Source organism: Setaria viridis, chromosome 9 (genome assembly GCF_005286985.2).
Source record: "Setaria viridis chromosome 9, Setaria_viridis_v4.0, whole genome shotgun sequence".
NCBI classification, from domain to species: domain Eukaryota; kingdom Viridiplantae; phylum Streptophyta; class Magnoliopsida; order Poales; family Poaceae; genus Setaria; species Setaria viridis.
The window spans coordinates 37,972,988-37,997,227 of record NC_048271.2 but is presented as its reverse complement, the minus strand read 5'-3'; the positions used below and the strand labels follow the sequence as shown (position 1 = coordinate 37,997,227).

The window sequence follows — 24,240 nt, the reverse complement described above, 5'->3', positions numbered from 1 at the left end:
GGTACCGGTGGCACACCAAGATGCAGTGGTGTTGGTGATGGTAGCGACGCCTTCCACTTGCTCACTCCACTTCTCTTCTCCCAGGTCAGCATCTGATTCTGTCGGGAAAGCACCGCTGACAGCACAGAGGAAGCCGCGATTGGAGTAGGGGCGGCGCAAATGGAATGGGTAGGGCCTAGATGGAAATGCAAGGGTGGGAGATATGTAGGAGAATGGTAGGAGCGAGGGTCTGGGTGCGGGCGAGAAAAGCTCGCGCCGAGCAAATTTTTCCGCCGCCGCACCAAATCCGCGGAAGAACCAAGGCCTGAGTAATAGTACCGACCTCGTTTCATCTGGACGAAACATGTATCGTCTCTCTCCTCTTCAATTTCTTGCCATGTCACCACAAAAGCTGATGTGTCAGCTAATTAATGTGCATAAAACCATGATGAAATCATGCACGGGAATAGCCTAAGGTTAATCTCAGTGCACAGTTTTATTGCACTTATTTAGACTGAGAATTATGTAACTGTGCTAGATGAATACCATGAGGATGAAATTTTTCTCTCATCTGATAAAACTCTCTCTATTAATTACCTTACCAATTTTGCTGACGTGACATTGAATTTAATGTTACGAAAGCTCACTCCCCGTTGAAACCGGTAGGTGAGTCGAGGCGTCGAGCCGCACAAAGCTGAGCAGAACCGGCTCGTTATCCGGCCCTGTTCGCCACCCCAAAATCCCTCTTGCGAAAAACTAGAATCCGGTAGTCTGAGCGCTGCCTTGCCGGCCCTGCCTCCGCTCCTTCTCTCCCTCTCGTCCCTCTTCCCTGGTTTAGTTGGTTGCGTCTCCTGTAGTTTTTGTTCTCTCTCGCTCTGCTTCTGCTCTTCATATATCTATATGGAGCGGAGCAGATGCTCTGATCTGTCTGTTTGTTCTTCGATCGAGTCTGGGATACTTGAAAGTTGGAAGGAGGAAGGGGAGGCAAAGCGAAAGAGCCCATCTTTTTGTAGTCTTTTCGGTTCGGTTTCCTGGTTGCTTCTTTTGGATCCCGCGGAGGAGCCCACCGTTTCTACAAAAACCCAATCTTTGCTGACTTCTCCGCGGCCGAGATCGATAGGTTTCCATATCTAAGAGCCCTCCTCTGGCTGAGAGATCGCGGGCGCAGCAATCCGGCGCGCAGCTACTAGGGAAAATATCCAAGAAAAGGTAATCCTTTTTTGCTTCTCCTCCCAATTCAAAGGAAAGTATGGTGGACCTGGTGGCCTTCCTCCCTTCGATCATGCAATTTGGGTGCTAGATGCGCGGCGGCTGATCTTCATATGCATCCCCTTCGATTCCAATTGCAGATTTCGCGGGTGCGACGGGGCAGGAAGAAGATATTGGAGAACAGGAGTGTAAAGAAATGGTCTTCGTGACGAAGTGGGCGATGGGGCGGTGGCGGAGATGAGGGATGCTATCGGCTGTGATGGAGTACTTGAGATCTTGCTGGGGGCCGTCTTCGCCGGCCGGGCGCTCCCGAAGAGGATCGGACGCCGCCGGCCGCCAGGACGGGCTCCTGTGGTACAAGGACGGCGGGCGGGTCGTCGACGGTGAGTTCTCCATGGCCGTGGTCCAGGCCAACAACCTGCTGGAGGACCATAGCCAGGTGGAATCCGGGCCGCTGAGCGCAACGGAGCCCGACCTCCAAGGCACCTTCGTTGGCGTCTATGATGGGCATGGTGGCCCGGAGACGGCACGGTACATCAATGATCATCTCTTCAACCACCTGAGGAGTAAGGCCTCTACTGCTGCTGAAGTTCATGCTTTAGTTCAAAAATAACAATCAGACTACACTATCCGATTTATGATCGATGCATCCAATTTTGTGATATGCAACTGTGTATAGTTGATGCTGATTGCTATCAAATAAAGATGTTTGCCATTTTGGTGGATCTCGATTGTATGCTTGCATTGCATAGAATGTTGTTCTATCTAGAGTGATACTGAAAAGCGCGCGCAAATTTAGATGCAATTATGCTGGGCCAATCTTGATATAATTGGAACAGAATGGACGCAAATCATTGCATGGAATAGTGTGATAACAATAAAACTGCTAAAAGTTATTGATGATTGCAAAAGGATTGTGTCTTCTGTCACATCTTCTAATTATATCATAAATATGTTTTAATTGCTTACCTATTTCATTTTTGCCTTTGCATGACAAACTTTGTTTTTCAGGATTTGCATCTGAACACAAGTGCATGTCAGCAGATGTGATTCGAAAGGCTTTCCAAGCGACTGAGGAGGGGTTCATTTCTGTAGTTAGCAGCCAATGGTCATTGAGTCCTCAATTAGCAGCAGTTGGCTCTTGCTGTCTAGTCGGCGTGGTTTGCAGTGGAACTCTATATGTTGCAAACCTTGGGGATTCCCGTGCTGTTCTTGGGAGACTCGTCAAGGGAACTGGAGAGGTTTTGGCAATGCAGCTCTCAGCAGAACACAATGCATCCTTCGAGGAGGTTAGACGGGAGCTGCAGGCCTCACATCCTGATGACCCCCATATTGTAGTCCTAAAGCACAATGCTTGGCGTGTGAAGGGTATCATCCAGGTACAAAAACTTGAGTTGTAATTTTCTTTAAAAGTTGCTAGTTTTTGTTCGTTTGTTGTGACTATCAAAATATTTTGAACAGTCCAAAAATTTCTCGTAAGCTTGTATGAGAGTTGAAATTTTATAGATGTGATTTCTTTTTTTCGCTTGATGTTATGTAGTTCCGTTTACTGAGTCATATTTTGTGTGTTTATGATTATTCTATAGTCATGGACAAACATATTTTCCTTTCTCAAAAACAGACATGGGTGCAGTAATATGACAATGTTGTTATGAACCATGACCAATATGTTGTAAGGTGTTGGATGCAATTTTCTTATTGCAATCTCCCGAATTGCACTTATTGTCAGTGCTGTGCCCTAAACGGATGTTGGTGTGTGAGTCAACACAAGATATGAACATGTGCATTTTGTAGGTTAATTATTTTTTGTAGATGATCTTGGTCAAGTAGTAACTATTACTAAGTCAATTTTGTATTCAAGTTGCATACCAGTTACTTCTGGTGCTTAGTGTGTATAAGAGACTTCTGTCATGCAATGTTGCTTGTTGAACTGCTCTGCTTCCAGGCGTCTCATATGATATGATGATGTTTTGCAGATAACAAGGTCAATTGGAGATGTATATCTGAAGAAACCAGAGTTCAATAGAGCACCTTTGCACAGCAAGTTTCGCCTTCAGGAAACTTTCAGGAGACCACTTCTTAGCTCTGATCCAGCAATCACTGTACACCAAATGGAGCCCACTGATAAGTTCATCATTTTTGCTTCTGATGGACTCTGGGAGCAACTTAGTAATCAGGAAGCAGTTGACATGGTCCAGAGTAGCCCTCGAAATGTATGTATTCTTATCTTATGTTTATCTTTCTATATCTTGGTTCTTTGGAGGTGCAGTGGTAGTTTATTTTTTGTTTGTCTGATCAAAACTACAAAAATGCACTTGTGTAGTAGTTTAATCATGCTTTGACTGATGGTCCTGTTGAGGTACATGGATGTACCGTGTTGTCTAGGAAATTTGAGAGTATACTATCTGTATGTTTTTAGAAGCTTCTGTTCTAAGTTTCTAAAGATATTTCGAGTTCTACGATAGTGCAGTAGATGTAAGCCTTGGTATGAAGGCTCTTAGATTGTTGAATATGAGAATTATACCAGAATAAACATTTCCTCAGCTCTAGATCTTTAAGCATTCAAGTCCATATGGACCTACCATTGCAGTATTGGTGATTATTGTGTGTGGCAAAATGTAATACAAGGAAACTGCCCCGTGCCTTAGTCCCTGCAAATTTGTGTTCATCTCGTACTGGACTAGACCATCTCCAGGATAATCTGGAATGTTATCTTCATCTTCTACACCATTTTTGTGTGGCTTATATCTTTGGTGACCGAGTATCTACTTGTGTAATCTTGATTATTGACAGTATAGATATGTCAGTTTGTTGACTTCGCAAGAGTTTTAGTTGGTGGATACTCCTGACAATGACATCGTCTCCAAAATGCAATGTTGACCACAGATTTTTAGTGTGGTATACCTAGAAAACCAAATAAATTGTTAAATACTTCCTGACACAAATCCACACACGATTTGAATGTTACAGATCTGACAAATAAAGTATAGTTTGACTGCGTGTATGCCAAAAAGGCATGTATTTGTCTCTGGGAATCTCATGTCTAAATTTGGCAATTTGCATTCAACTTGAAATAAAAATGATCTATTTTGTGACTGCTTTGTCTATATTTCTCATGCCTCCCAAAGCTACAGATTGTTTTCATAGCAATCATGTTTGCTTTTCAAAACTTGTGGATACTACAGTCTAACTAAATAAAATGTCATCATTGAAGGCATTAGGCATGGAGTCATTCCTAGAAACCCTGACCGCTAATATACATTTTATTTGTCACGTCGAAATTCTATCATAAGCTTCACCATCATGTACTTCTATATTCTCGAAGTTCTTTTTTGATAATTTTGCTACCATTAATTAGGGCAAGTAAGAGTCAAAGTGTAAATTGCATGCCATGTAGATTTCGTAATAAACAAGTAATGAAACAAGTCTGGAAGTATTTTAACAGGCAGGATAGTGCAACCACTAGTCCACAACTTCCTTAATTACCATTTCTTTTTGTTGCTTTATTGCTCTTACAAAAAGGTATCACTTGCTATTTTCTTGACATCGATCTTACTTTTATGGCCCAGGGAATTGCTCGGAGATTGGTAAAGGCCGCAATGCGGGAAGCAGCGAAGAAGAGAGAAATGAGGTATTCAGACCTCAAGAAAATTGATCGTGGGGTGAGGCGGCACTTCCATGATGATATAACCGTCATCGTGGTCTTCTTTGATTCAAATGACATGGCAACTGCTGCCTGGAGCAGACCCACAGTCTCTCTCCGTGGGGGTGGTGTTCCAATCCCTCCGAACACCCTTGCTCCATTCTCAGTTCCCACAGAGCTAAACAGCTCTTACTGAAACCATACTGGAGGTGAAGGGGCCAGACAAGAAGATCGAAAGAAAGAAAAAGAAAAGGAAAAGGAAAAGGAAAAGGAAAAAGAAGAGTAGCAGTTGTGATCAGCTGTAGTGTATTTTGGTCTGCCGTGTTCTTGTAAAACCTTCTTTTAGATTATCAACCTGGTGACTAGGTACTAATAGCAAGGTACAAGATTAGATTATTCTTAGCTCCTCCCCCCTCCCCCCCGCTCCTCTTATCCTTGTTTCGACCCTTTAGATTCACTCATGGGATATCAGGTGGCTGCACATTCTCCGGATCAACTTGTGATAATAGTTCATAGCACCCTTCTTTTGTGCAGTAAAATGTTCATCATGCTATCCCAGGATGTCTGGCTGCCCAGCAGGTTGTTGCTCTGATGATGCGTGCTCTCCATGCACGGTGGCATTGTTGCCTGTCCTGTTAGGCGCAGCTCAGGTTCATGGACAAAGCGTCTCCAAATCACTATGTTGACATGGTGGTGATGCAAACGCTTAGCAGATTTATCATTTTTTAAAACAAAAAGGATGCAACAAAGTTGAGGATCCGCAGCATTCGTTCTTGCCACCGCAGACGAACATGTTTGGTGCAGTAGCCAAAATCTTAGCCCTTCATCTCAAAGGGGTGGCTGTCCTTGTTTGTCCACTCTTTACATGTACCTTCTAAGATTGTGTCATGAGCCTATAATGTAACAAAATATCAGATACACTCAACAAAGGAGTCACGATTCATGGTCTGGTGGGAGAGATCGATCAGTATACTGGGCTCAGGATGCGGCTATATAGCGAGGAAAACAACCATTACGTGCCGGCTGCCGATTACCCAAAAAACTGAAGCACAAAAGAAACATGTGTAGCTCCAGAACAGAGAGGAATAAATCTGTATACAAAGCAAACCTTTGCACATACTATTAGCTTCATGGCAACATTTTTTTTTCATTGCCAGCAAGAGCTACATCTGCTGATGTTAACATGAAAGCGTATCGATCATTACATCATCTCGTCGTGTAGTTTATGCCGATGAGAAATTACAGTATGCTCATCTTATTGACTACTCGTGAGACGTTATATACGGTTTTCTTGCTATCCCCTTGATTCTTCTATCCTTAGAACGCCTGCTTCCTTTCTGCAACAATGACAAGGTTCTCTTCCATGGTTTTCCTTTGCGTTCAAGGACCCAGCAACTTCTTCCACCAGGCGTACCCTAACAAGAGGATGACGATTACGAAGCAGCCCGATGAGGTGCCCCCAACAAATGGCCAGAAGAGGCTGCCGTCGGTGATGTTGTACAGAGCGCTCGGGATGTTCATTGCGAAAGCCCCAACTATGTATGTGTTTGCAGCTATGCCAAAGGATGCAATGGTCAGTGTAAGCTGGAGCTGAATGAGTTCATTACGCTGGTTGTCTAGTTGAATGTTGACATAGTCTTCCGTGTCATCAATATACTCCCGGACCTGTTTAATTTCCAAGAAGAAATCAATGTCCACATAGCCATAGATATGGAACAGAGCACTGAATAATTCTGCCGAAACACCAATGCAAATGGTTTCTTCACCAGAAATCAGAACTAATCCAACAACTGATATTTTGTTACTTTATATAAACTGAGCTTTATGTTTTGCAGAAAATGAAATGAAGTTTTATCTTTGCAATTAAATTCTCTCAATCGCAAACAGATCCTGTATCATAAGACAGTACCAAATAATTACAGAAATAACAATACAGAAGAACAACAACAACATTAATTCAATATGGATAAAGGGACTGACCGACAAAATTCTGTTGCGAATTCCATCCAGCTGCATGAAATATGCCTCAAGCAACATCTCTAGATCTTCCACATCATTATCCAAATGCATGCTGGTAGCAATGCTCACACTTCGCCGAAAGCTAGAGTTCAGCCTGGCCACACCTGTTCCGGCAGGAACAATGCTGTTGGAAGCAGCAGATGACATTATAGCCTCAACCTGCTGGTTTTGTACTTGCTTCCTTGTTAGATACAGATGTTCCATGTCTTCATTATCATCCAGAAGATGTTCTATTTCATCCCTCACCTGATAAGACAATAAAATACGTAACAGATCCCAGTATAGCAGCATATGAGATATCATCAAAATTCTCACAAGCACAACAGAAACACTTGTCAGCTCAAAACAATCCAATTTAAACAGTAAGATTGTTAAGCTTAAAAAGAACAAAAGAAACCCTACAATGTAATGCCAAAAGAATATTGAACAGCTGGTGACCCTTTTTATTTCTATTTGTCTTCCCTGCAACTAAAGTTATTAAACTAATCATGCCTTTTTTGCCAATCCAAAGAGCAAACACAACTGCAAATGCATCAAGCAGTCACTTTGCATCAGCAGAATGCATAAGGGCAAATGAGAAGAACATCAGAGTAAAACGTCTAGCTGGATAGGTTTGTGACTCTATGCACAAGCAACTAAAATTACTACAAGTGTGAGGCAATATAAGGAGAATCCAATCTAAGCTGCACTGTCATAAAGTATTCAGGGTTGTTTGAAAAATTCAGCGATATCTCCACTGTTGCAAATAGAATAGGCTGGAAACCAATTAATTAAGATTATCTCAATAGAAATATATTCCAATGGGCATTTGATCTACAAAATTGATATAGATAATAATAAACAGTCAGATGGCCAAAGTTGTTTAAGTTTGGATAGACTGAGGAATTAAGCACACATGATGTCTCTTTAATGATACCTTCTGCACACGGGCAAGTAAACGGGTAAGAAGACTCTTGAGGCTCCGCACTCGCTCAAGGTTCCTCGTGCTCACATTCTTGGTCAGCTCGTCTAGCACCGGAGTAGCATGCCTCTCAAGTTCAGACACGCTCAAGTCCAGCGACGAGCACACAATCTCGAGTGCGACCTCTAGCACCTGGAACTCGAATGGCAGCTCGTGCTCTGCCCCGGTCGCCTCATTAAGACAGGGCACCTGACCTCCAGGCGAGCCATCCTGCTTTTCCCCATTGCCATCAGGGGCACATTCACCATTCCCACCCACCAGGCTCTTCTGAGGGAGATGCTGCCTCAATTGGTCAACGAAAGGGAGCACCTCGTGCGCGAGAGGGTCCAACAGGAGCACCTCCTCGGCAGTAACTATCGCCTTGATGAATTCGAGGTTGATTACCATCGCCTTCTCCCTAGCTGCATAATTAATCGTTGTAAATTACTAGTACGACACCACAGTTTGGTTCTTCTTGGTTTTGTCACCACCAAAAGCGATCGGGTATAAATGGGGGAAGGGCGCTCACCGAGGATGCTTGAGGAGTGGGAGAAGACAGGGCCAAGGATGCGGAGGTCCCGCGGCGGCAGGCCGACGCGGCGGATGATGGAGGCCTTGTCGAGCTCGACGACCTCGGAAGAGCCCCATCGGTCCAGCCGCATCCAAAGGCGTGCGCCGGCCTTCTTCTTGCCGACCTTACCCGACACGGCACCGCCGGCGCCCGCGGCGGCGGAGAGGGGAGGGGGAGGCTGCGCGGTCTGCACCGCTGCGGCGGTAGGCGGGGTCGCGGACGGTGAGGCGTCGGAGGGGGATGGAAGAAGAGCCCGCGCCGGGTTGTCCTGCTTGGGGAGGGAAGGGAGGCGGCGCGCGGAGCGATTCCTCTTGGAGGAGGATGACGAGGAAGAGGATCTCGTGAAGAACGGCAGCTTCCTGCCGCCGGATCGCTTCCCCATGGCGTCGCGGCGGCGGCGGCGGCGGCGGCGTGGCGCGGCGCTCGGCACGGGGATGGATGGGTCGGCGGGTTCGGTCGTTGTGGTCCACGTTCAAGTCCAAACTGACGTAGTCGAGTGGGCTGGGCCGGGGCCGCGACCCAAGCTACCTCGAGGCTCGCGCTCGCCCGGCGCGAAGCCAACTGCCCGCGAGGAGGAAGCCCTACGATGCTGATCGGACGGCTGGCGTTGCGCGGCAGCGGCACCTCACCAACGAGCCGCGCTGGCAAAGCGCTAGCGAAAGAGAGACCACAAGGGAAGAGGATAGCTTTCCCCGTTCCTCGCCGCCGGCGCCGCGATGGCCGCAACACCCGCTGCCGCTGTTTTCCTCCCCCGCGTGCTCGCCGCACGCCCCGCTGCCGCCTACCCTCTACATTGCGCGCCGGTTCCGCGCGGTCCCGCCTCCATCTCGGTGGCGCCGCCGAGGAGACGGCGGTGGCGTGGTTTGCTCCGATCGCTGCCTCCCGAAGGTAAGATGCTTGGCGTGGCGGTGGAAGTGCGCACTTCAGGTGGTTTTGATACTCGGTTTCGGTCCATTTATGTGACGCGCCTGCGTTCCAGGAGCTCCCGCCGAACTGATGGAAGAGGACTCCAAGTTCGTGCCGTTGAAAGCGGATGATCCCATGTACGGCCCACCGGTGAGTCACGGCTCGCGGTTGTTCACTTGTTCTTCCACATCGTTGCGTTCTTGCGGTGCGTTTACTTGGACATGCTGACATTACACTTGTTATGTGTGAATTTCAGGCACTATTGCTCATCGGATTTGAGAAAGGCGAAACTGACACGGTAACCAGCGATGTCAATGTGCAAAGCATTGGTACTCTTACATTTAAAATAACAGAGCACTTCAAAGTTCTTCCCGCTTCAGGGAAAAACGATAATACTTAGTAGTAAGTTAAAAATGATCATTCATAAGGCTGTGCTTTGTCAGATTCCACCAAGCACATAGGACATGGCTACTAAATAATACATCTTGTACCTGAGTTTTAGGTACTCTATTATATGCTCGACGTATACTTTTCGTGGAAATCTTCATTTCGCCATGTAGCCATGCTGTCACATGCGCAGAAACCTTAACATTCCATGTTCCTAAAAAATATTAGCAAACATTAGATATGTATTTCACTTAGTGTTATGGGCAGTAGTAAATAATACTTTGTGCTGCACTGCCGTTTGAACTAACGTGAGTTCCACAATCTCTGCAGATTCAGGCCTTCCTGAAAGAGCTTGAAGGTGAATTCCTCAAGGCAAGTTCTGCATCTGCTGCGTCTGACATATGCAATAATACCTTAATCTTCCAGTCGCATGGCAGCTCTATCGGTTTACATGTTGGTTAAAGGGATGCAGTCGCTTGTTTATTCCGTAATCCATATACTGACAGAAAACCATAGTAACCTTTTGCTATTTACCGTTGATAAGGAACTATTCTGCCTAGGTTAGCTACCAATTTGCTTTGCTGAGAGAAAGTAGTTCTGCTACATGTTATTGCAGATGGAACTGGAACTGAACCAATATACATACTCTCCAGTAAGAAAAGAAAGAAATATAAATTTGAGTGGAATTTAGGGATAATGATTTTTTCTATTTTAATTAGCACAATCATTGGAGGTGAAACTCTGAGGAAAATCTTATCTGTGCTGTGTTGTCAAAACATGTCAAGAATGGTAAAGTTATTAGCAATTCCTTCCTTCAGTATATAATGCCTTTCCCTTGTTGTTCCCCTCATAGTTAGTACATGCAATCCTGAAAGTCTATCCAAGTTAGTTGGATTTTGTTCTCACAATGCTTTCGACTTGTTGAGTCAGGTGATTCATTGTACAGAGGAGATGACAAAGCAAACCTTGTGGGATGCAATGCACACCGAGCAGCCTAATTTAGAAGCTGTGAAGGTTTTCACTAAAGACATTTGTAAAATTATTTTTGTCCGTACAATATTTATCGAGCTCCTGCTTCCTACCCTTAAATTTGTATACAGCACTCTAGCTAAGATGCATGTCCAATTCACAGATTGCAGAATCACTGCCAAGGATATGCATATTTTCTGGTCTGACTGGTGAGGAGATGATGATGTTCATCAATGCCTTCCCAGAAACTGGTAATTCAAAACTTCTATCTTAAAATATGAAATGGTGAAATAGATTCGGTGAAACTCTTTGATAAAATAAACTGAACCTTAATGTTTTGAGGTCATGTCTCATAAAATTGATGGTCTTACTCTTCTCTCTTTTCAGGGTTGGAACCAGCTGCTTTTGCTGCACTTGTTCCTAACAGTGCAGAGAAGGTTCTCTGTGAGGTGATTGAGGAAATAATGGGTGACCATGAGATGCTGGTTAGTTCTTATTTGTACTACATCGGTGCAATTCTTCTCTCTTTCCCTTTTCTGGGATATCAGGTCAAAGTCCTCCCTTATGCTTGCAGACAGGAAAGAACACGGAATGAAGAGAATCTAAATTAGCCAATGGGCAAAGCAGAATGACAAGGCCTATGGAGAAAATTCAGGCAACACTGGAGAAACCATGAAACGATCTCCTGAAATCACCAAGTCCAAGTTTTAGGATTCTAGGATTTTTAATGGAGACTGGTAACTCTTTTATGGTATGCGTAGAACTACAGGTAAGGTAACGATATGAATCAGCGGCATATTTTGTGACCACTTCGCAGTCTGATACATACGTCTATAACTCTGACTCAAAATTGTTGCAGGAAGCTGTGCATGCAAAAAGATTCGAGGTAGAGCTGCAGAAGTAGAACCATCAGTTTAGGCTCCCTTTGGTTGGGCTTTCCAACCTGCTTTTACTTTTGCAAAAGTTAAAAGCCAAGCAAAGGGTTCCAAAACCATTGATGCTTTTGCCCAAAAGCAGCTTTCATAGTAGTACAAATCCAAAAGCACCTCTCCCCCCTACTTTCAAGTGCTTTTGGGGCCAAAAATTACCCACCTGCCACTAGTTATGATGTACCCTTTCAGATCTATTTTTCTCCCGCACGCGAAAAGAACCAGACCTCTCCTCTCCCCCGTTCACCCGCACAGTGCCGTCTCACCACCCGTCGCCCGCCGGCCTTGGCCGGGCGGCCACCGTCCGCCTCCCCTGGCCGCCGGGCCTCACACCGCCGCCCCCTAACGGCCGTCCGCAGCCCCCATCGTCGTACCCCTGCCGCCGGCCCCGTGACGCCCGCCGCCGTCCCCCATCGCAGGGCCGTCGTCGCCGGGCCATCTGACGGCCGCCGCCACCCCCTAATTGCCGCCGCTGGGCCCCCATCGCCGCCCCTCCCCTCCGACGCTCGCCGCCGACGCTCTCGTCGCCGTCCCCCTGAGGCCCGCCGCCGGCCCCCTGACGGCCACCTCCTCCTCCTGACGCCCGCCGCCGGGCCCCCATCGCCGCCCCCCGACGCCCGCCGCCTCCCCTAGCCACCGAGGCTCCATCGCCGCCCCCCCCTGACGCCCACCGCCCGCCACCGGGCCCGCGTCACCCCCCTGAGTGCCCGCCGCCCTCTTGAACAGGAGGGCGCCCCATCGCCGGCGCCCCCCATCGCCGGTTCCTGCCCCTGCTCCTGGTGACTGACCAGGAGCATATACACCCAAGGTATGTATCAACTAATTTTTTTATAAATTATAACACTTGTTTCGTATAAATTTTTTACACTAATTCAATTGTTTTATGTTGTCAGGTGCAATTACAACACAAAATCAAATAGGAAGCTACCTGCGAAAAGGAATTTCTTGAGGTATGAACAATCAATTGTACTGGCCTCTTACTGCTTTTCTGAGATAAATCTCATTTGTTGTTGCTTGCATCCTCGGTTGTTTTGTCATAAGTTGAGAGGGGAACTTTTTATATGTATTGTACTAGTATTTGACTTACCTATCAACATCCACTGTAGCCTGCTTATGAGATAAAGCACTTCTCTACTATTAGTATGGTTAAATGCAAAATGATAATTCAAAACTATATAATGGATGAACATTTGTACTTTACATCTATGATTATTTATTTCCCATTAGTTTAATAGTTGGATAGTTCGCTTCATAGTTATGCCTTAGCTTAGTTCTTATGAGTTTTCTTTGATTGATTGAAGAATGGGTGATAAGGTGGATTGGGGTGATACTTTTTTAAGGCATTTGATTGATGCTTGCAAAGAAGAGATTGAAGCAGGGAATAGGCCGATGGGAATTTTCACTACTACCGGTTGGAAGAACGTTGTTTCCAAGTTTGCAGAAAAATCCGGTGATAGAACAAAAAAATAATTGAAGAACAAGTTAGATCTTCTAAAAAAGGAGTATGTCACGTTTATGGAGTTCAAGAATTGTGCAACTGGTCTTGGATGGGATGAGGCAAAACAAACTGTTGACTCCTCAGACGAATGGTGGGACGAACACCTTGCTGTAAGAACTATGTTTCTTGATAATTATATTCTTCCCATTCTTTGTACAAAGCTGAATAAGGGAAACGTCAGAAACTGGAATTAAATGGGTGATGAGGTGTATGTCACGTCCGAGATATTTTTATAAGATGTTTCGGATGAGCACCGAGATTTTCGATAAACTTCATAATTTGCTAGTCTCTACTTACGGATTGACCTCAACCAACAATGTTTCGTCTATTGAGTCATTGGCAATGTTCTTGTGGATCGTCGGAGGACCACAATCTTTTTCACAAGCTGAAAATCGTTTCACACGGTCACTTTGGACAGTTCACATGAAGTTTCACGAAGTGTTGAAATGTTTGCGCAAGTTAGCTAAGGACAATATTAAGCCGAGAGATCTACTTTTTCTACGGAGCATGAAAGGGTGAGAGAGGACCGTTTTTTGCCATACTTTAAAGGCGCAATTGGAGCAATAGATGGTTCACATGTCAAAGTGGTAGTACCAGTGGACGAAATGGTTAACCACACATGCCGTCATGGATATACATCTCAAAATGTGCTAGCTATTTGTGACTTTGATATGAGGTTCACCTTTGCGGTTGCCGGGTGGTTGGGTTTTGCACATGACACACGTATCCTCAATCATGCATTGGCAAATTTTCCTTCATTTCACATGCCTCCTAAAGGTATACATGGTTCTATCAACAAATTAGCAATATTTGTATTATTATGTACCTTACTAACTTGATTTTGTAGGAAAGTATTATCTCGTAGACTCAGGTTACCCAAACCGATTTGGGTATCTTGCGCCTTTCAAAGGAAGCACATACCATATACCAGAATTTCAGCATCGTTCGGGGCCTCCTCAAGGAAAGTACGAGATGTTCAATTTTTTGCATTCATCTCTTCGTAATGTCATTGAAAGGTCTTTTAGAGTCTTAAAGCAGAAGTGGCGTATTTTGAAGGACATGCCAAGTTTCTCACCTCGTACTCAGAAACATATCATTATGGCTTGTCTTGCATTGCATAATTTCATTCGTGATAGCAATTTGTGTGATAAGGAGTTCAAGAGATGTGATGATGATGAGGATTACTTGGTACAGCATACATTTGGTATGAGACAAACACAAGGAGATGATAGTGACGATGTGGAGAATGAGGATACCATGAATACCATTCGCACTAGGATAGCTGATGCTTTGGTTAGTGCGAGAGGAGGAGAGTAATGTTGAGGGATGGCATCCTTGTATAGAACTTTTTGATGGATATAATTCTATTTATGTGGACCAATTACTTTAATGGATGAAAAACATATAAAATTTATTTTTTTTTCTTCCTAAAATAGTGGTTTACATTTGAACTAGTGAACGCATTATTTTGTTACGAGCAATTTGCATATAAACACACTCACAGACCTTTAGGAGCATTACAGGTATTTCTTACACAGCCTACAGTTTCACAGCTCCTCTAACCAAACGGTCTTCTGCTTTTCCCATAGCTGCTTTCTCACAGCTGCTTTTCCACAGCCCACAGCTCACAGCAGCTTTTCCAAAAGCCACAGCCCAACCAAACGCACCCTGAATGTCTACATCCACTGGAAACAAAAGTGCAGTCTTAAGACCACCATTGCCATACAACATTACAGAAATGTTCACCATTGCCACCACTCAAATCTTCTTTTACTATCTCTTCCCATGTCAATATTAGTCTTCCTCTACCTCTCTTCACATTACTGTCACGTCTTAGGGTTCCACTACGCACCGGTACCTCCGGAGGTCTTCGTTGGACATGTCCAAACCATCTCAGCCGGCGTTGGATAAGCTTTTCTTCAATTGCTGCTACCCTTAACCTATCACGTATATCCTCATTCCGCACTCGATCCCTTCTTGTATGACAAATCCAACGCAACATACATATTTCTGCAACACTTATATCCGCTGAACATGTCGTCTTTTTTATATCAATATTCTGCACCATACAACATTGCAGGTCTAATCGTCATCCTATAAAACTTGCCTTTTAGTTTCAATGGTACCCTCTTGTCATATAAAATTCCTAATGCTTAGCACTACTTCATCCACCCCGCTTTGATTCTATGACTAACATCCTCATCAATATCCCCATCTCGTTGTTGCATTGATCCTAAATATCGAAATGTATCCTTCGTGGGCACTGCTTGGCTTTTCAAACTGACATCTCCCTCCTCATGTGTAATAGTGTTAAAGTCACATCTCATATATTCAGTTTAGTTCTGGTGAGTCTAAAACCTTTTGACTCTAGGATCTCCCGCCACAACTCCAGTTTCCTATTTACTCCTGCTCGGCTTTCATCAACTAGCACTACATCATCTGCGAAGAGCATACGCCAAGGGATATTCCCTTGAATGTCCCTTGTTACCTCATCCATCACCCAGGCAAATAGATAAGGGCTCAAAGCAGACCCTTGATGCAATCCTATTCTAATCGGAAAGTTATCTGTGTCGCCATCACTTATACGGACTCTAGTTACAACATTGTTGTACATGTCCTTAATAAGTCTAACGTATTTCGTTGGGACTTTATGTTTGTCCAAACCCCACCACGTAACATTTCTTTGTATTTTGTCATATACCTTCTCGAAGTCAATGAAAACATGTGAAGGTCCTTCTTCTTCTTCTCCCTATACTGCTCAATAACTTGTCTTATTAAAAAAATAGCTTCCATGGTTGACCTTCAAGGCATGAAACCAAATTGGTTCATTGAGACGCGTGTTATCCTTCTTAAACGATGTTCGATAACTCTCTCCTATAGCTTCATAGTATAGCTCATCAACTTAATTCCTCGGTAATTAGTATTATTCTTGTATATTGGTACCAATATACTTCTCCTCCACTCTTCCGATATCTTGCTCGACCGAAAAATATGGTTGAACAATTTGGTTAGCCATACTATGGCTATATCCCTGAGGCATCTCCACACCTTAATTGGGATACCATCCGGACCCATCGCCTTACCACTTTTCATCCTTTTCAGTGCCTCTCTGACCTCAGATTCTTGGATCTTCCGCACAAAGTGCCTGTTGGTGTCATCAAAAGAGTCATCCAACTGCAAGGTTGTGTTCTCATTCTCACCATTGAACAATTTGTCAAAATACTCTTGCCATCTATGTTTGATATCATCTTTCTCTACCAAGATGTTCTCCATTTCATCCTTAATGCACTTAACTTAGTTGAAGTCCCTCATCTTTCTCTCACGAACCTTAGTCATCCTCTCTGGATGTCCTTCTCTCCATCTTTGTAGCCAAATATATTGTAGCCACCTGGTCAGCTGCTATTTTTTGCTCATTTCGAGAGGCTGACATATTATACGCGTCCTCGGTGGCACGGCCGGGCTGAAGCTTGAAGGGATGGACCAGCTCGAATATTCCAAGCCTTTGCTTTCTTTAAGCATCTGTGGAGTCAAGCCAGCGTGTCCTATGAGTTGTGCAGTAAGGATTTGCTTCCTCTTCATACACCCTCTCAGCCCAACAATGAGACAGCACCGTCTAGTAGTATTATGATATAACCGGTTGTCCGGTTCGCATCTGGACTGGACAGATATATCAAAGGAGACACAAGGAAGCAGATCGTGTGCCGTGTGGATGTCATTAGTTGGACTCACGTGCCGGACAAGCCGACAAGATTAGTGAAGAAATTTGTCATCCTAACCTATTCCATTCGTATAGAATTATAGATATAGGGCCAGTGTTAAATTAAAGAGCATTAGGGCTATGGAGACAATTTTCCCTGCACATAGCAATGGGTGAATTGGAGCATTGAGCTTGACTTGGCTGCAGTGAGTTTTTTTTCATATACATGCATGAAGAAGATTCATCAAGATTCGCAGGGTGCTCGTGACATCAAGAGGAACAAAATCGGTCAGATTCTGGTCTAATGCTTTGGTGTCTGTATTCACCCAGAAACTATGTGCTCCATAACCAACGGTAGCGGTTCAGTGAGTTGGAGTGACATCGTCATGTTTGTTCTACCCACGTACTACAACACGAATCAACATTACGTCCCGGGTGGCGCTAGAGCCTATTTACAGATTGTGGATTGTGAAAAGCTAAAGGCCTAAAAGTTATTGGTAGCTGTTTTGAGAAAACAGTCATACTGTATATGTTCTCTTTCTTCCACCTCTTTATTTCTCTCCACGTAAAAGGCCTTAGCTAGACGTAATACTCATTCAGCGGTGTGGCTGGGACAAGCACCTGCGTATGCTTTTGATCTCATCACAAATGACTGTAACAACTCCCATGTCTAGTTAATAAATTGCTCTCTTTGCCCGCAAAAAAAAGGGGGCCTTCTCCAACAGTTTAGAAAACTTCCTGAATGGTTTGAATGGGCGAGTAGCAGGCCATTTAGGAGAAAGAGCGCGCCGTTTACTAGCAATATTGCACATTCATACAAAATAGTAATACTAGCATTTTCTGTTTTCTATTGTAGTAGGTACGTTCAATTCACGTGCAAAACCGGGAGAACAATGAAGGATTCTCATGTTTAACTCATGCAAGGTTTGTGCAAAACTTTCAAACAGTCACCCTCACTTGGAAAGGGTTTTATGCAACTTGTGACTATAGTTATTTTTAGGCATACATACATATTACTATATTTTTTTATTAGTATAGTAAAAAAACGTGTAATCAATGTAATACCCTGTGCACGTCGTGTGCACGCTCCCACTTTGGTTTAGGATCTCCAATCCCCTCTTCCTCGATATTCCTTCTCCTTAACTAATTTAAACATATTTTTACCTCATATTGGCTTGAAAAAAATTGCTCCACATGCCACAAGTACTAAAAGACTCTCACCACCGGCGGGAAAGGGTTGTAGGATTGCTAATCCCTCAACCCATGTGAAACTAGCCTTCTTTCTTTTCGTGGTCATGATCACATGGTCATGAAAAGAAAGAAAGGCTACGCACATTATATTCACAGATTAATGTATTTTTTGTGTATTTATAATTCTGTACAGCAATCCAACACGCCAGTGCACTCTCATAAAAAATGGAAACCATGTTTCCCAAGAAGCTGCAACAAATTAAAGGAGAGGTCGAGCATGGAACCCATTTTTTCTCTTTTTGATTGAGATTGAGGAGGGAAATTTTGATATGGAAAAAGGAGAGGCTGACCGCTCGGTGTGTGGGACAGTGTAGAGATCAGGAACGGTAGACCAGTAACATATGATTTGATCATATAATTAAGTTTCTCCTCTTTATAAAGTTATAATTTTCTCTTGGCTTTTAAAAGCTTGGTAATAAAACATTCTTATATTTGTGTTGCCCTTTTTCAAACTAAAAATGTTTGAGTCCATTACCTTGATGGATGACACATGCAGTGATGCAGGCATGCATGTACGTCGTGAGGCTCCATGCCGCCCTTGTGTACAGTGTACTACAAGGCTATCGCACGAGTAAATGCATGCATGCAACGATGATCCCCATCCCAGGCACGCAATCCATTTCCAAAATTCGCCAAATACATCTTCCATACATGTAAATGCTGTGACATTCTAGAATTACAAACGTCATAAATTCACAATCCCATAGGATAAAAATCGTGCATGCACTTTTTTCCCCCTGAAAAACATTCTTAAAAAAACTCCACCAGAATCGTGCAACCGAGTCCAAGCACAAGCACCTGTACTTTCTTTTTCCAAAGATTGATCCTAATGTTCTGCAGCATTAGATGACTAAACCCCTTAAACTGAAACTCTCATGCATCCACAGATTACACTCATCTCTAATCTCTCTAGAGTCTAGATTCGTCTCTGACCAAAGATCTCTCTCTCACCACAGGACAAACGCTGCCGATCCAAAGCCCAGAGCATCACACCCGTGACGGGCCCAGCCAATCAGCCATCCACGAGCGCCCCACGTGAGCAGCTGAGATCCATCCAACGGTTCGTGTCACACCACGCCTAGGCCGCACCGCGGGCAGTCCACTTCCGGCCCCACGCGCCAGGGACTGGAGCTGGCCGGCATAAAGCGGGGCCGCTCGTTCTCTCCGCCGGCCCACCACTCACTCTCCCCTCGTCTCCTCCAGAGCAGGGAGGAAAGGCGCCGGCGAACGGAACCGCCTCGAAAGCGAGAGCTGCTCGGCGGCGGCGGCGCTACCCCCGGGAATTGCGGATAGTCCCCCACCCCGCGGTGGTGCGAACATCTCTCTCGCAACCGGGGTCCCTCCCATCGCCTCGCCGGAGATGCTGCCCTACGCGACGGCGGCGGAGGCGGAGGCGGCACTGGGGCGGGCCATGACGCCCGCCGAGGCGCTGTGGTTCCGGTACACCGCGGGGGTGCCGGATTACCACCTCTACTGCCTCAACATCCTCTTCCTCTTCGTCGTCTTCACGCTGGCCCCGCTCCCCGTCGCGCTCCTCGAGCTCCGGGCCCCCGCCGCCGTCTCACCGTACAAGCTGCAGCCCCGGGTGCGGCTCTCCAGGGCCGAGTTCGTCCGCTGCTACAAGAACGTCCTCCGCATCTTCTTTCTCGTCATCGGCCCGCTCCAGCTCGTCTCCTACCCGGCCGTCAAGGTCCGCCCGCGCACATCCTACCGCTCTCGTTCGGCGAATCTCTGCAATGTGTCTGATTGCTTCGTGAGATTTGGGGGTCTGGGGGTGGTTTCTTTACAAGAGATCGCGTTTCCATACTGAATTTGAACTCCGCTTGATCGATCTACTGTTCTTAGATGCAAGAATTTCGATTACATTTCTCTGCATGTTTTCATCTCCTTTGAGGAATTCCTGATCTGGATTTTGCTCAAAGAAGCCTTCTTAGCTGCGTCCTATTTAGAAGATTCCCCTGAGTTCACCTACTCTTGGGAAGCAGAAGAAATTTCCTCCGATGCTCGCTCATTTCTTCCATCGTGCAAAAACTGTATACTCATGTTAAAAAAAACGTTCTGTATTATCAATGCAGATGGTGGGAATTCACACACAGCTGCCATTGCCGTCCCTGGGGGAGATGGCGGCGCAGCTGCTGGTGTACTTCCTTGTTGAGGACTACCTCAACTACTGGATCCATCGGCTCCTCCACGGGGAATGGGGGTACCAGAAGATCCACCGCGTCCACCATGAGTTCACGGCACCGATCGGCTTCGCAGCTCCATACGCACACTGGGCTGAGGTTCTGATACTTGGCATCCCCTCCTTTGTCGGGCCAGCCATCGCTCCGGGCCACATGATCACATTCTGGCTCTGGATTATACTCCGCCAGGTGGAGGCTATCGAGACACACAGCGGGTAAGGAGTTTATGTTTTTTTTTTTGCCAATCTTTGAAACACCTGATCTACAACTATTGATTTGATTTGGCATGCTTTAGTAATAGTACTGTAGTGTGACATTGCACTGCCTTGGTGTGGAATAGTCTTTGGTCCTGTTTGTATCCGCTTATTTCCCGCTTATCGGTGGAAATAAGCCATAAGCCCACCCAAACGCTTTGATTATTTCCCGCTTGCTACGTAAGCCGCTTAGTGCACAAGCTGGGAAACAACTAGCATCCGGCTTATTGTGTAAGCGGGCCGGGAGACGCTTCTCCAATAAGCGAAGGAAATTTCCCCCACTGCCCCTCACCCACCGACGCTCCAGTCGTCCGCCCCGCGCCTCCCGCGCCCGCCGCCGCCTCCCGCGCCCGCCGCCGCCTCCCGCGCCCGCCGCCGGCTCCCGTCGGTCGCCAGGTCCCGCCGCCGGGCTTGGCCCGCCGCCGCCGCCGCTCCTGCGCCTCCCGCGAGCGTCGCCGGCTCCCGTCCGCCGCCCGATCCCGTCCGCCGCCAGATCCCATCGCCGGGTCCCGCCGCCTGCAGATCCCGGCGCCGGCGCTCGGTTCCCGTCCGCCGTCGCCGCCCCCGCGCCTCCCGCAACCGCCGCCGGCTCCCGTCCGTCGGGCTTGCCCCAACCGCCGGGCTTGGCCCCTAGCGACTTGGCCCCCGCCGCCGGCTCCCGTCCACCGCCGCCGCCCCTGCAACCGACACAGGTGCCGTCCGCCGGGCTTGCCCCCGCCGCCAAGCTTGGCCCCTGGCGGCTTGGCCCCCGCCGCCGGGCTTGGCCGCCGCCGCCGGGCTTAGCCCCCGCCGCCGGCCTTGGCCCCTGGAGGCTTGGCCCTCGTCGCCAGGCTTAGCCCCCGCCCCCGGGCTTAGCCCCTCATATTCACAATAAAATTTAGCTATTATCAGCTTTAGGGGCATTCGGGTCAATTTACCAACCTGGACAGACAATCGACCCAAAATAATCAGGATTGCCAAACACCCTGCTTATTCAGACAGCAGATTCTCCAGGCAGCAGGCTTATCAAATAAGCTTGCTTGCCAGATAAGCGAGTTCTAGAAAAGCGTATACAAACAGGGCCTTTGTTGTTAGTGAATAGTGATGGATGTGTTCTGTGGGTGGTGTTAGTGGGTGCCTGATGTGCATGCCTGCATGGCACTGACAATGACCTGCTGGTACCAGTGAACAGAGTTTGCCGCTAACTGGAAGCTGAATTGGACTGATGTTGATGTCTGCATAACTGATTTGAGTTGCCTGAGAGTTCTTAGCCAGCTGACCTTAAGGTTCCTAGCAGTGTGATTTTTCTAGTCATATACTTCTTTTGCAGATCACCTGGTGATGAAGAAAGTACATAGCATGGATAGCACTGGCTGATGCTCTTTGGTGGTTAATAAAAAGCAAACTTACACTTACAATTTTTGAAGCTGTAGTTTAAATTTTTCAAAATTTAATGACTTGAGAATTTGAACTAAATGCTCAGTTTAGTCTTTGTTACTTACAGTTTTGCTAAGGATACGATGTTTGAATGGTTAACAGAATGTTTGAAATGATTTTTCTACTAGGAAGCTTAGCAAAATATGAATAATAATGTTCTTTCTTCGGCAATCGCGCCAAAAATATGAGTTCCTTTTGGATTTCTTCAAAGAATGTGTTATGTTTCTTTCATAACGGATTATCTAATATTCGATTTTCTATTTATTAGATATCATTTCATGGTTTATGCTTGCTACTATATATGAAATGAATTGACACATGGGCACCTAGGAAGAGAAAAATGTAGTATGCTTAGTTGCATCTTGGCAAATTCAGGATTCACTGATTCATTACTTTGGTGCAGCTCCACTGGAATGACACAGTAGGTCTATCACTAACAATGGATCATGTAGTAACAAATTATGTTGCTCGATTTGTACGACGTCCATACCGTTTTATTTGATGTTGGTTAGTTCAATTTTGAACTAACCAATGTCAAATATTATGGGTTGGAGGGAGTATCTTAACAGATGGGAAATTGCTTTTTATTAGTGTTATGACCTTGCAATGCATTGTATTTGTGTTTTCCTCTTATGGTATTGGGACATTTCTTGTCCTTTGTTTTAGGTGTTGACAATGAAAAATTCTAGCTTCTTTATGTATGATTGGAATTAACTACCATAGTAGCATATTACCAGAGTCTATAGTAACTCATTGGATTGAAATCTACTAATATCAATATCATACATACCACATGGGTTCTTTCTGTCTGCTCCACCTTTGTATACAATCCATTTTCTGTATGAGACCATCTCAGCTAGGGTGTACCTCAGTTTGTACTATTTTATGGCAGATACTGCTTATATTTCAATGCGGCCAATAAAACCGCCCATGACTGCTACTGTGTTTCTGATCCTTCTAAAAGGAGAAACATGATTGGTTTTGTTATTTTGCAGCTTTGATTTCCCATTCACCCCAACAAAGTATATTCCATTCTATGGAGGAGCAGAATACCATGACTATCATCATTATGTAGGAGGCCAAAGCCAAAGCAATTTTGCTTCTGTTTTCACATACTGTGATTATCTGTATGGGACTGATAGAGTAAGTTTCTCCTTTATGCAAAGGCCGAAAGGCAGTACTAAGAAGTGATGGAAGTGTCAGAGTTCTAATGTTGAGCTCTTGGTTCTTTCAGGGTTACAGATTCCACAAGGCATACCTAGCTAAGGTATTTTTCTACTGTTGACTGCCTTTCCAAATATTTTTCTATGCTACCTTAGAAATAAAAAGGAATTTTCAAATGTTTAAGATTACTATATGCTAAATAAACTCTTGAGTTGACTAAGTAGCTGATTTATTTATTTTCTTGTTCTCCCTGACCCTGATGTAGCTGAAGGATCTTGGGCAAAACGATGGTGAGAAAGGAGATGGCAATGGACAAAGCTATGCGAAATTGGACTAGATGGCTCAATACAGTGCATCCCCAGGGCCTCCGTGATCAATCGGAGTTCACTATGACATCATGAAATGGAAGATCTGGCGAGTTGGGCTGGGCATGTGTGGTGTTCTGATTTCTGAAACAGGCATGCAGCTTTCGGCTGCGTTGCCCTGTGTTTCCCAGTGTTTGTTATGGTACTTGTACGCTAACCAATAACAATGCAACACTCGGATAGTCTGTCATTGGCTCATGCTTTGATTATTTTGTATCAATTGCTGTATAGTTTTTCAGAAACCTTGCCTTGGTGTCCCAGTGTTTCAAGTTTTAACTAGGTACTCGGTCTAGTTTGAACAGCTAACTTTGATGTTCCATGGCAAATCAAAATATTCTAAGGTAAAACTTGGTAAACATTTAATACACTTAATATTTTATTCGGGATCCACTTGCCCAGATGTGTCTACACTGTAGAGTAAGAAAAAAAGAACCATCAGCAGCTTATGGTGTGTTTGGTTGTATACACCATATAATGTATATATGGATAATTCTGGATGGTGGTGTTCAACCAATTTTCTTGTGCTATATGGTTTGGTTGTATACACCATATAATGTATATATGGATAATTCTGGATGGTGGTGTTCAACCAATTTTCTTGTGCTATATGGTTCACTATTCAATTAGTAGGACAATTTTCTTATATTGTATGGTTCACTCCAATTAGTAGAATAATGTATAAAGTGAGACTTCATCTTGGATGGGTTAGTACAAGTCACCCAACAAAAGTCACCCAACAAAAGACCATCTTATACATGAGCAACCAAACACACTCTTTAACACACCCTCTTAACGTATCATTTGCGTCCGTGTTACTCTGCTAGTTTCTCTTCTGGCGAATTTGCAAAAGTTTTGACACA

The 24,240-nt window shown here is 45.2% G+C and overlaps 4 protein-coding genes and 2 long non-coding RNA genes across 7 annotated transcripts; 5 read left to right on the top strand and 1 right to left on the bottom strand.

Moving 5' to 3' along the window:
* The first annotated feature begins 672 nt into the window (after positions 1 to 672).
* LOC117836495 (probable protein phosphatase 2C 72) lies at positions 673 to 5,384 on the top strand. Its single transcript, XM_034715932.2, has 5 exons — positions 673 to 1,188; positions 1,329 to 1,754; positions 2,200 to 2,567; positions 3,165 to 3,401; positions 4,758 to 5,384. Exons 2-5 carry the CDS (start codon positions 1,433 to 1,435, stop codon positions 5,025 to 5,027), a joined length of 1,197 nt encoding a protein of 398 aa, XP_034571823.1. The 5' UTR covers positions 673 to 1,188; positions 1,329 to 1,432; the 3' UTR covers positions 5,028 to 5,384.
* A 543-nt stretch (positions 5,385 to 5,927) lies between these two features.
* On the bottom strand, positions 5,928 to 8,836 carry LOC117836494 (putative magnesium transporter MRS2-G). The gene is made up of 4 exons (XM_034715931.2): positions 8,320 to 8,836; positions 7,767 to 8,212; positions 6,812 to 7,096; positions 5,928 to 6,496 (listed from the first exon to the last, which is right to left on the bottom strand). Exons 1-4 carry the CDS (start codon positions 8,741 to 8,743, stop codon positions 6,212 to 6,214), a joined length of 1,440 nt encoding a protein of 479 aa, XP_034571822.1. The 5' UTR covers positions 8,744 to 8,836; the 3' UTR covers positions 5,928 to 6,211.
* Positions 8,837 to 9,012: 176 nt separating this feature from the next.
* On the top strand, positions 9,013 to 11,681 carry LOC117836496 (uncharacterized). 2 transcript variants are annotated; one of them, XR_004636110.2, is made up of 9 exons: positions 9,013 to 9,249; positions 9,341 to 9,417; positions 9,524 to 9,565; positions 9,985 to 10,026; positions 10,585 to 10,668; positions 10,787 to 10,874; positions 11,011 to 11,108; positions 11,198 to 11,392; positions 11,483 to 11,681. XR_004636110.2 is itself a non-coding variant. In XM_034715934.2 (8 exons), exons 1-8 carry the CDS (start codon positions 9,078 to 9,080, stop codon positions 11,216 to 11,218), a joined length of 624 nt encoding a protein of 207 aa, XP_034571825.1. In that variant the 5' UTR covers positions 9,013 to 9,077; the 3' UTR covers positions 11,219 to 11,432. The 2 variants fall into 2 exon arrangements, 1 of the variants encoding a protein (XP_034571825.1); XM_034715934.2 differs by lacking the exon at positions 11,483 to 11,681 and having other exon boundaries at positions 11,198 to 11,432.
* Positions 11,682 to 12,220: 539 nt separating this feature from the next.
* LOC117836883 (uncharacterized) lies at positions 12,221 to 13,300 on the top strand. Its single transcript, XR_004636195.2, has 3 exons — positions 12,221 to 12,360; positions 12,446 to 12,502; positions 12,854 to 13,300. It is a non-coding gene; the product is annotated as an uncharacterized lncRNA (long non-coding RNA).
* Positions 13,301 to 13,566: 266 nt separating this feature from the next.
* LOC117836882 (uncharacterized) lies at positions 13,567 to 14,464 on the top strand. Its single transcript, XR_011897086.1, has 2 exons — positions 13,567 to 13,827; positions 13,898 to 14,464. It is a non-coding gene; the product is annotated as an uncharacterized lncRNA (long non-coding RNA).
* A 4,699-nt stretch (positions 14,465 to 19,163) lies between these two features.
* Positions 19,164 to 23,622, top strand: LOC117840008 (very-long-chain aldehyde decarbonylase GL1-10). Its single transcript, XM_034720460.2, has 5 exons — positions 19,164 to 19,688; positions 20,074 to 20,396; positions 22,847 to 22,994; positions 23,086 to 23,118; positions 23,281 to 23,622. The coding sequence occupies exons 1-5, from the start codon at positions 19,359 to 19,361 to the stop codon at positions 23,350 to 23,352; spliced, it is 906 nt and encodes a 301-aa protein (XP_034576351.1). The 5' UTR covers positions 19,164 to 19,358; the 3' UTR covers positions 23,353 to 23,622.
* The last annotated feature ends 618 nt before the right edge of the window (positions 23,623 to 24,240 follow it).

Bases quoted from the DNA above. Each gene is read 5' to 3' on its own strand.
- LOC117836495 (XM_034715932.2), top strand. From the start codon at position 1,433: ATGCTATCGGCTGTGATGGAGTACTTGAGATCTTGCTGGGGGCCGTCT. The intron at 2,568-3,164 runs GTACAAAAACTT...GATGTTTTGCAG, and splicing joins GTGTGAAGGGTATCATCCAG to ATAACAAGGTCAATTGGAGA. The intron at 3,402-4,757 runs GTATGTATTCTT...TTTATGGCCCAG, and splicing joins TCCAGAGTAGCCCTCGAAAT to GGAATTGCTCGGAGATTGGT.
- LOC117836494 (XM_034715931.2), bottom strand. From the start codon at position 8,743: ATGGGGAAGCGATCCGGCGGCAGGAAGCTGCCGTTCTTCACGAGATCC. The intron at 8,213-8,319 runs GTGAGCGCCCTT...TTAATTATGCAG, and splicing joins CCACTCCTCAAGCATCCTCG to CTAGGGAGAAGGCGATGGTA. The intron at 6,497-6,811 runs GTCAGTCCCTTT...GAAATTAAACAG, and splicing joins TTCGCAACAGAATTTTGTCG to GTCCGGGAGTATATTGATGA.
- LOC117836496 (XM_034715934.2), top strand. From the start codon at position 9,078: ATGGCCGCAACACCCGCTGCCGCTGTTTTCCTCCCCCGCGTGCTCGCC. The intron at 9,566-9,984 runs GTAACCAGCGAT...CAATCTCTGCAG, and splicing joins AGAAAGGCGAAACTGACACG to ATTCAGGCCTTCCTGAAAGA. The intron at 10,669-10,786 runs GTTTTCACTAAA...TCCAATTCACAG, and splicing joins CTAATTTAGAAGCTGTGAAG to ATTGCAGAATCACTGCCAAG.
- LOC117840008 (XM_034720460.2), top strand. From the start codon at position 19,359: ATGCTGCCCTACGCGACGGCGGCGGAGGCGGAGGCGGCACTGGGGCGG. The intron at 20,397-22,846 runs GTAAGGAGTTTA...GTTATTTTGCAG, and splicing joins GCTATCGAGACACACAGCGG to CTTTGATTTCCCATTCACCC. The intron at 23,119-23,280 runs GTATTTTTCTAC...ACCCTGATGTAG, and splicing joins ACAAGGCATACCTAGCTAAG to CTGAAGGATCTTGGGCAAAA.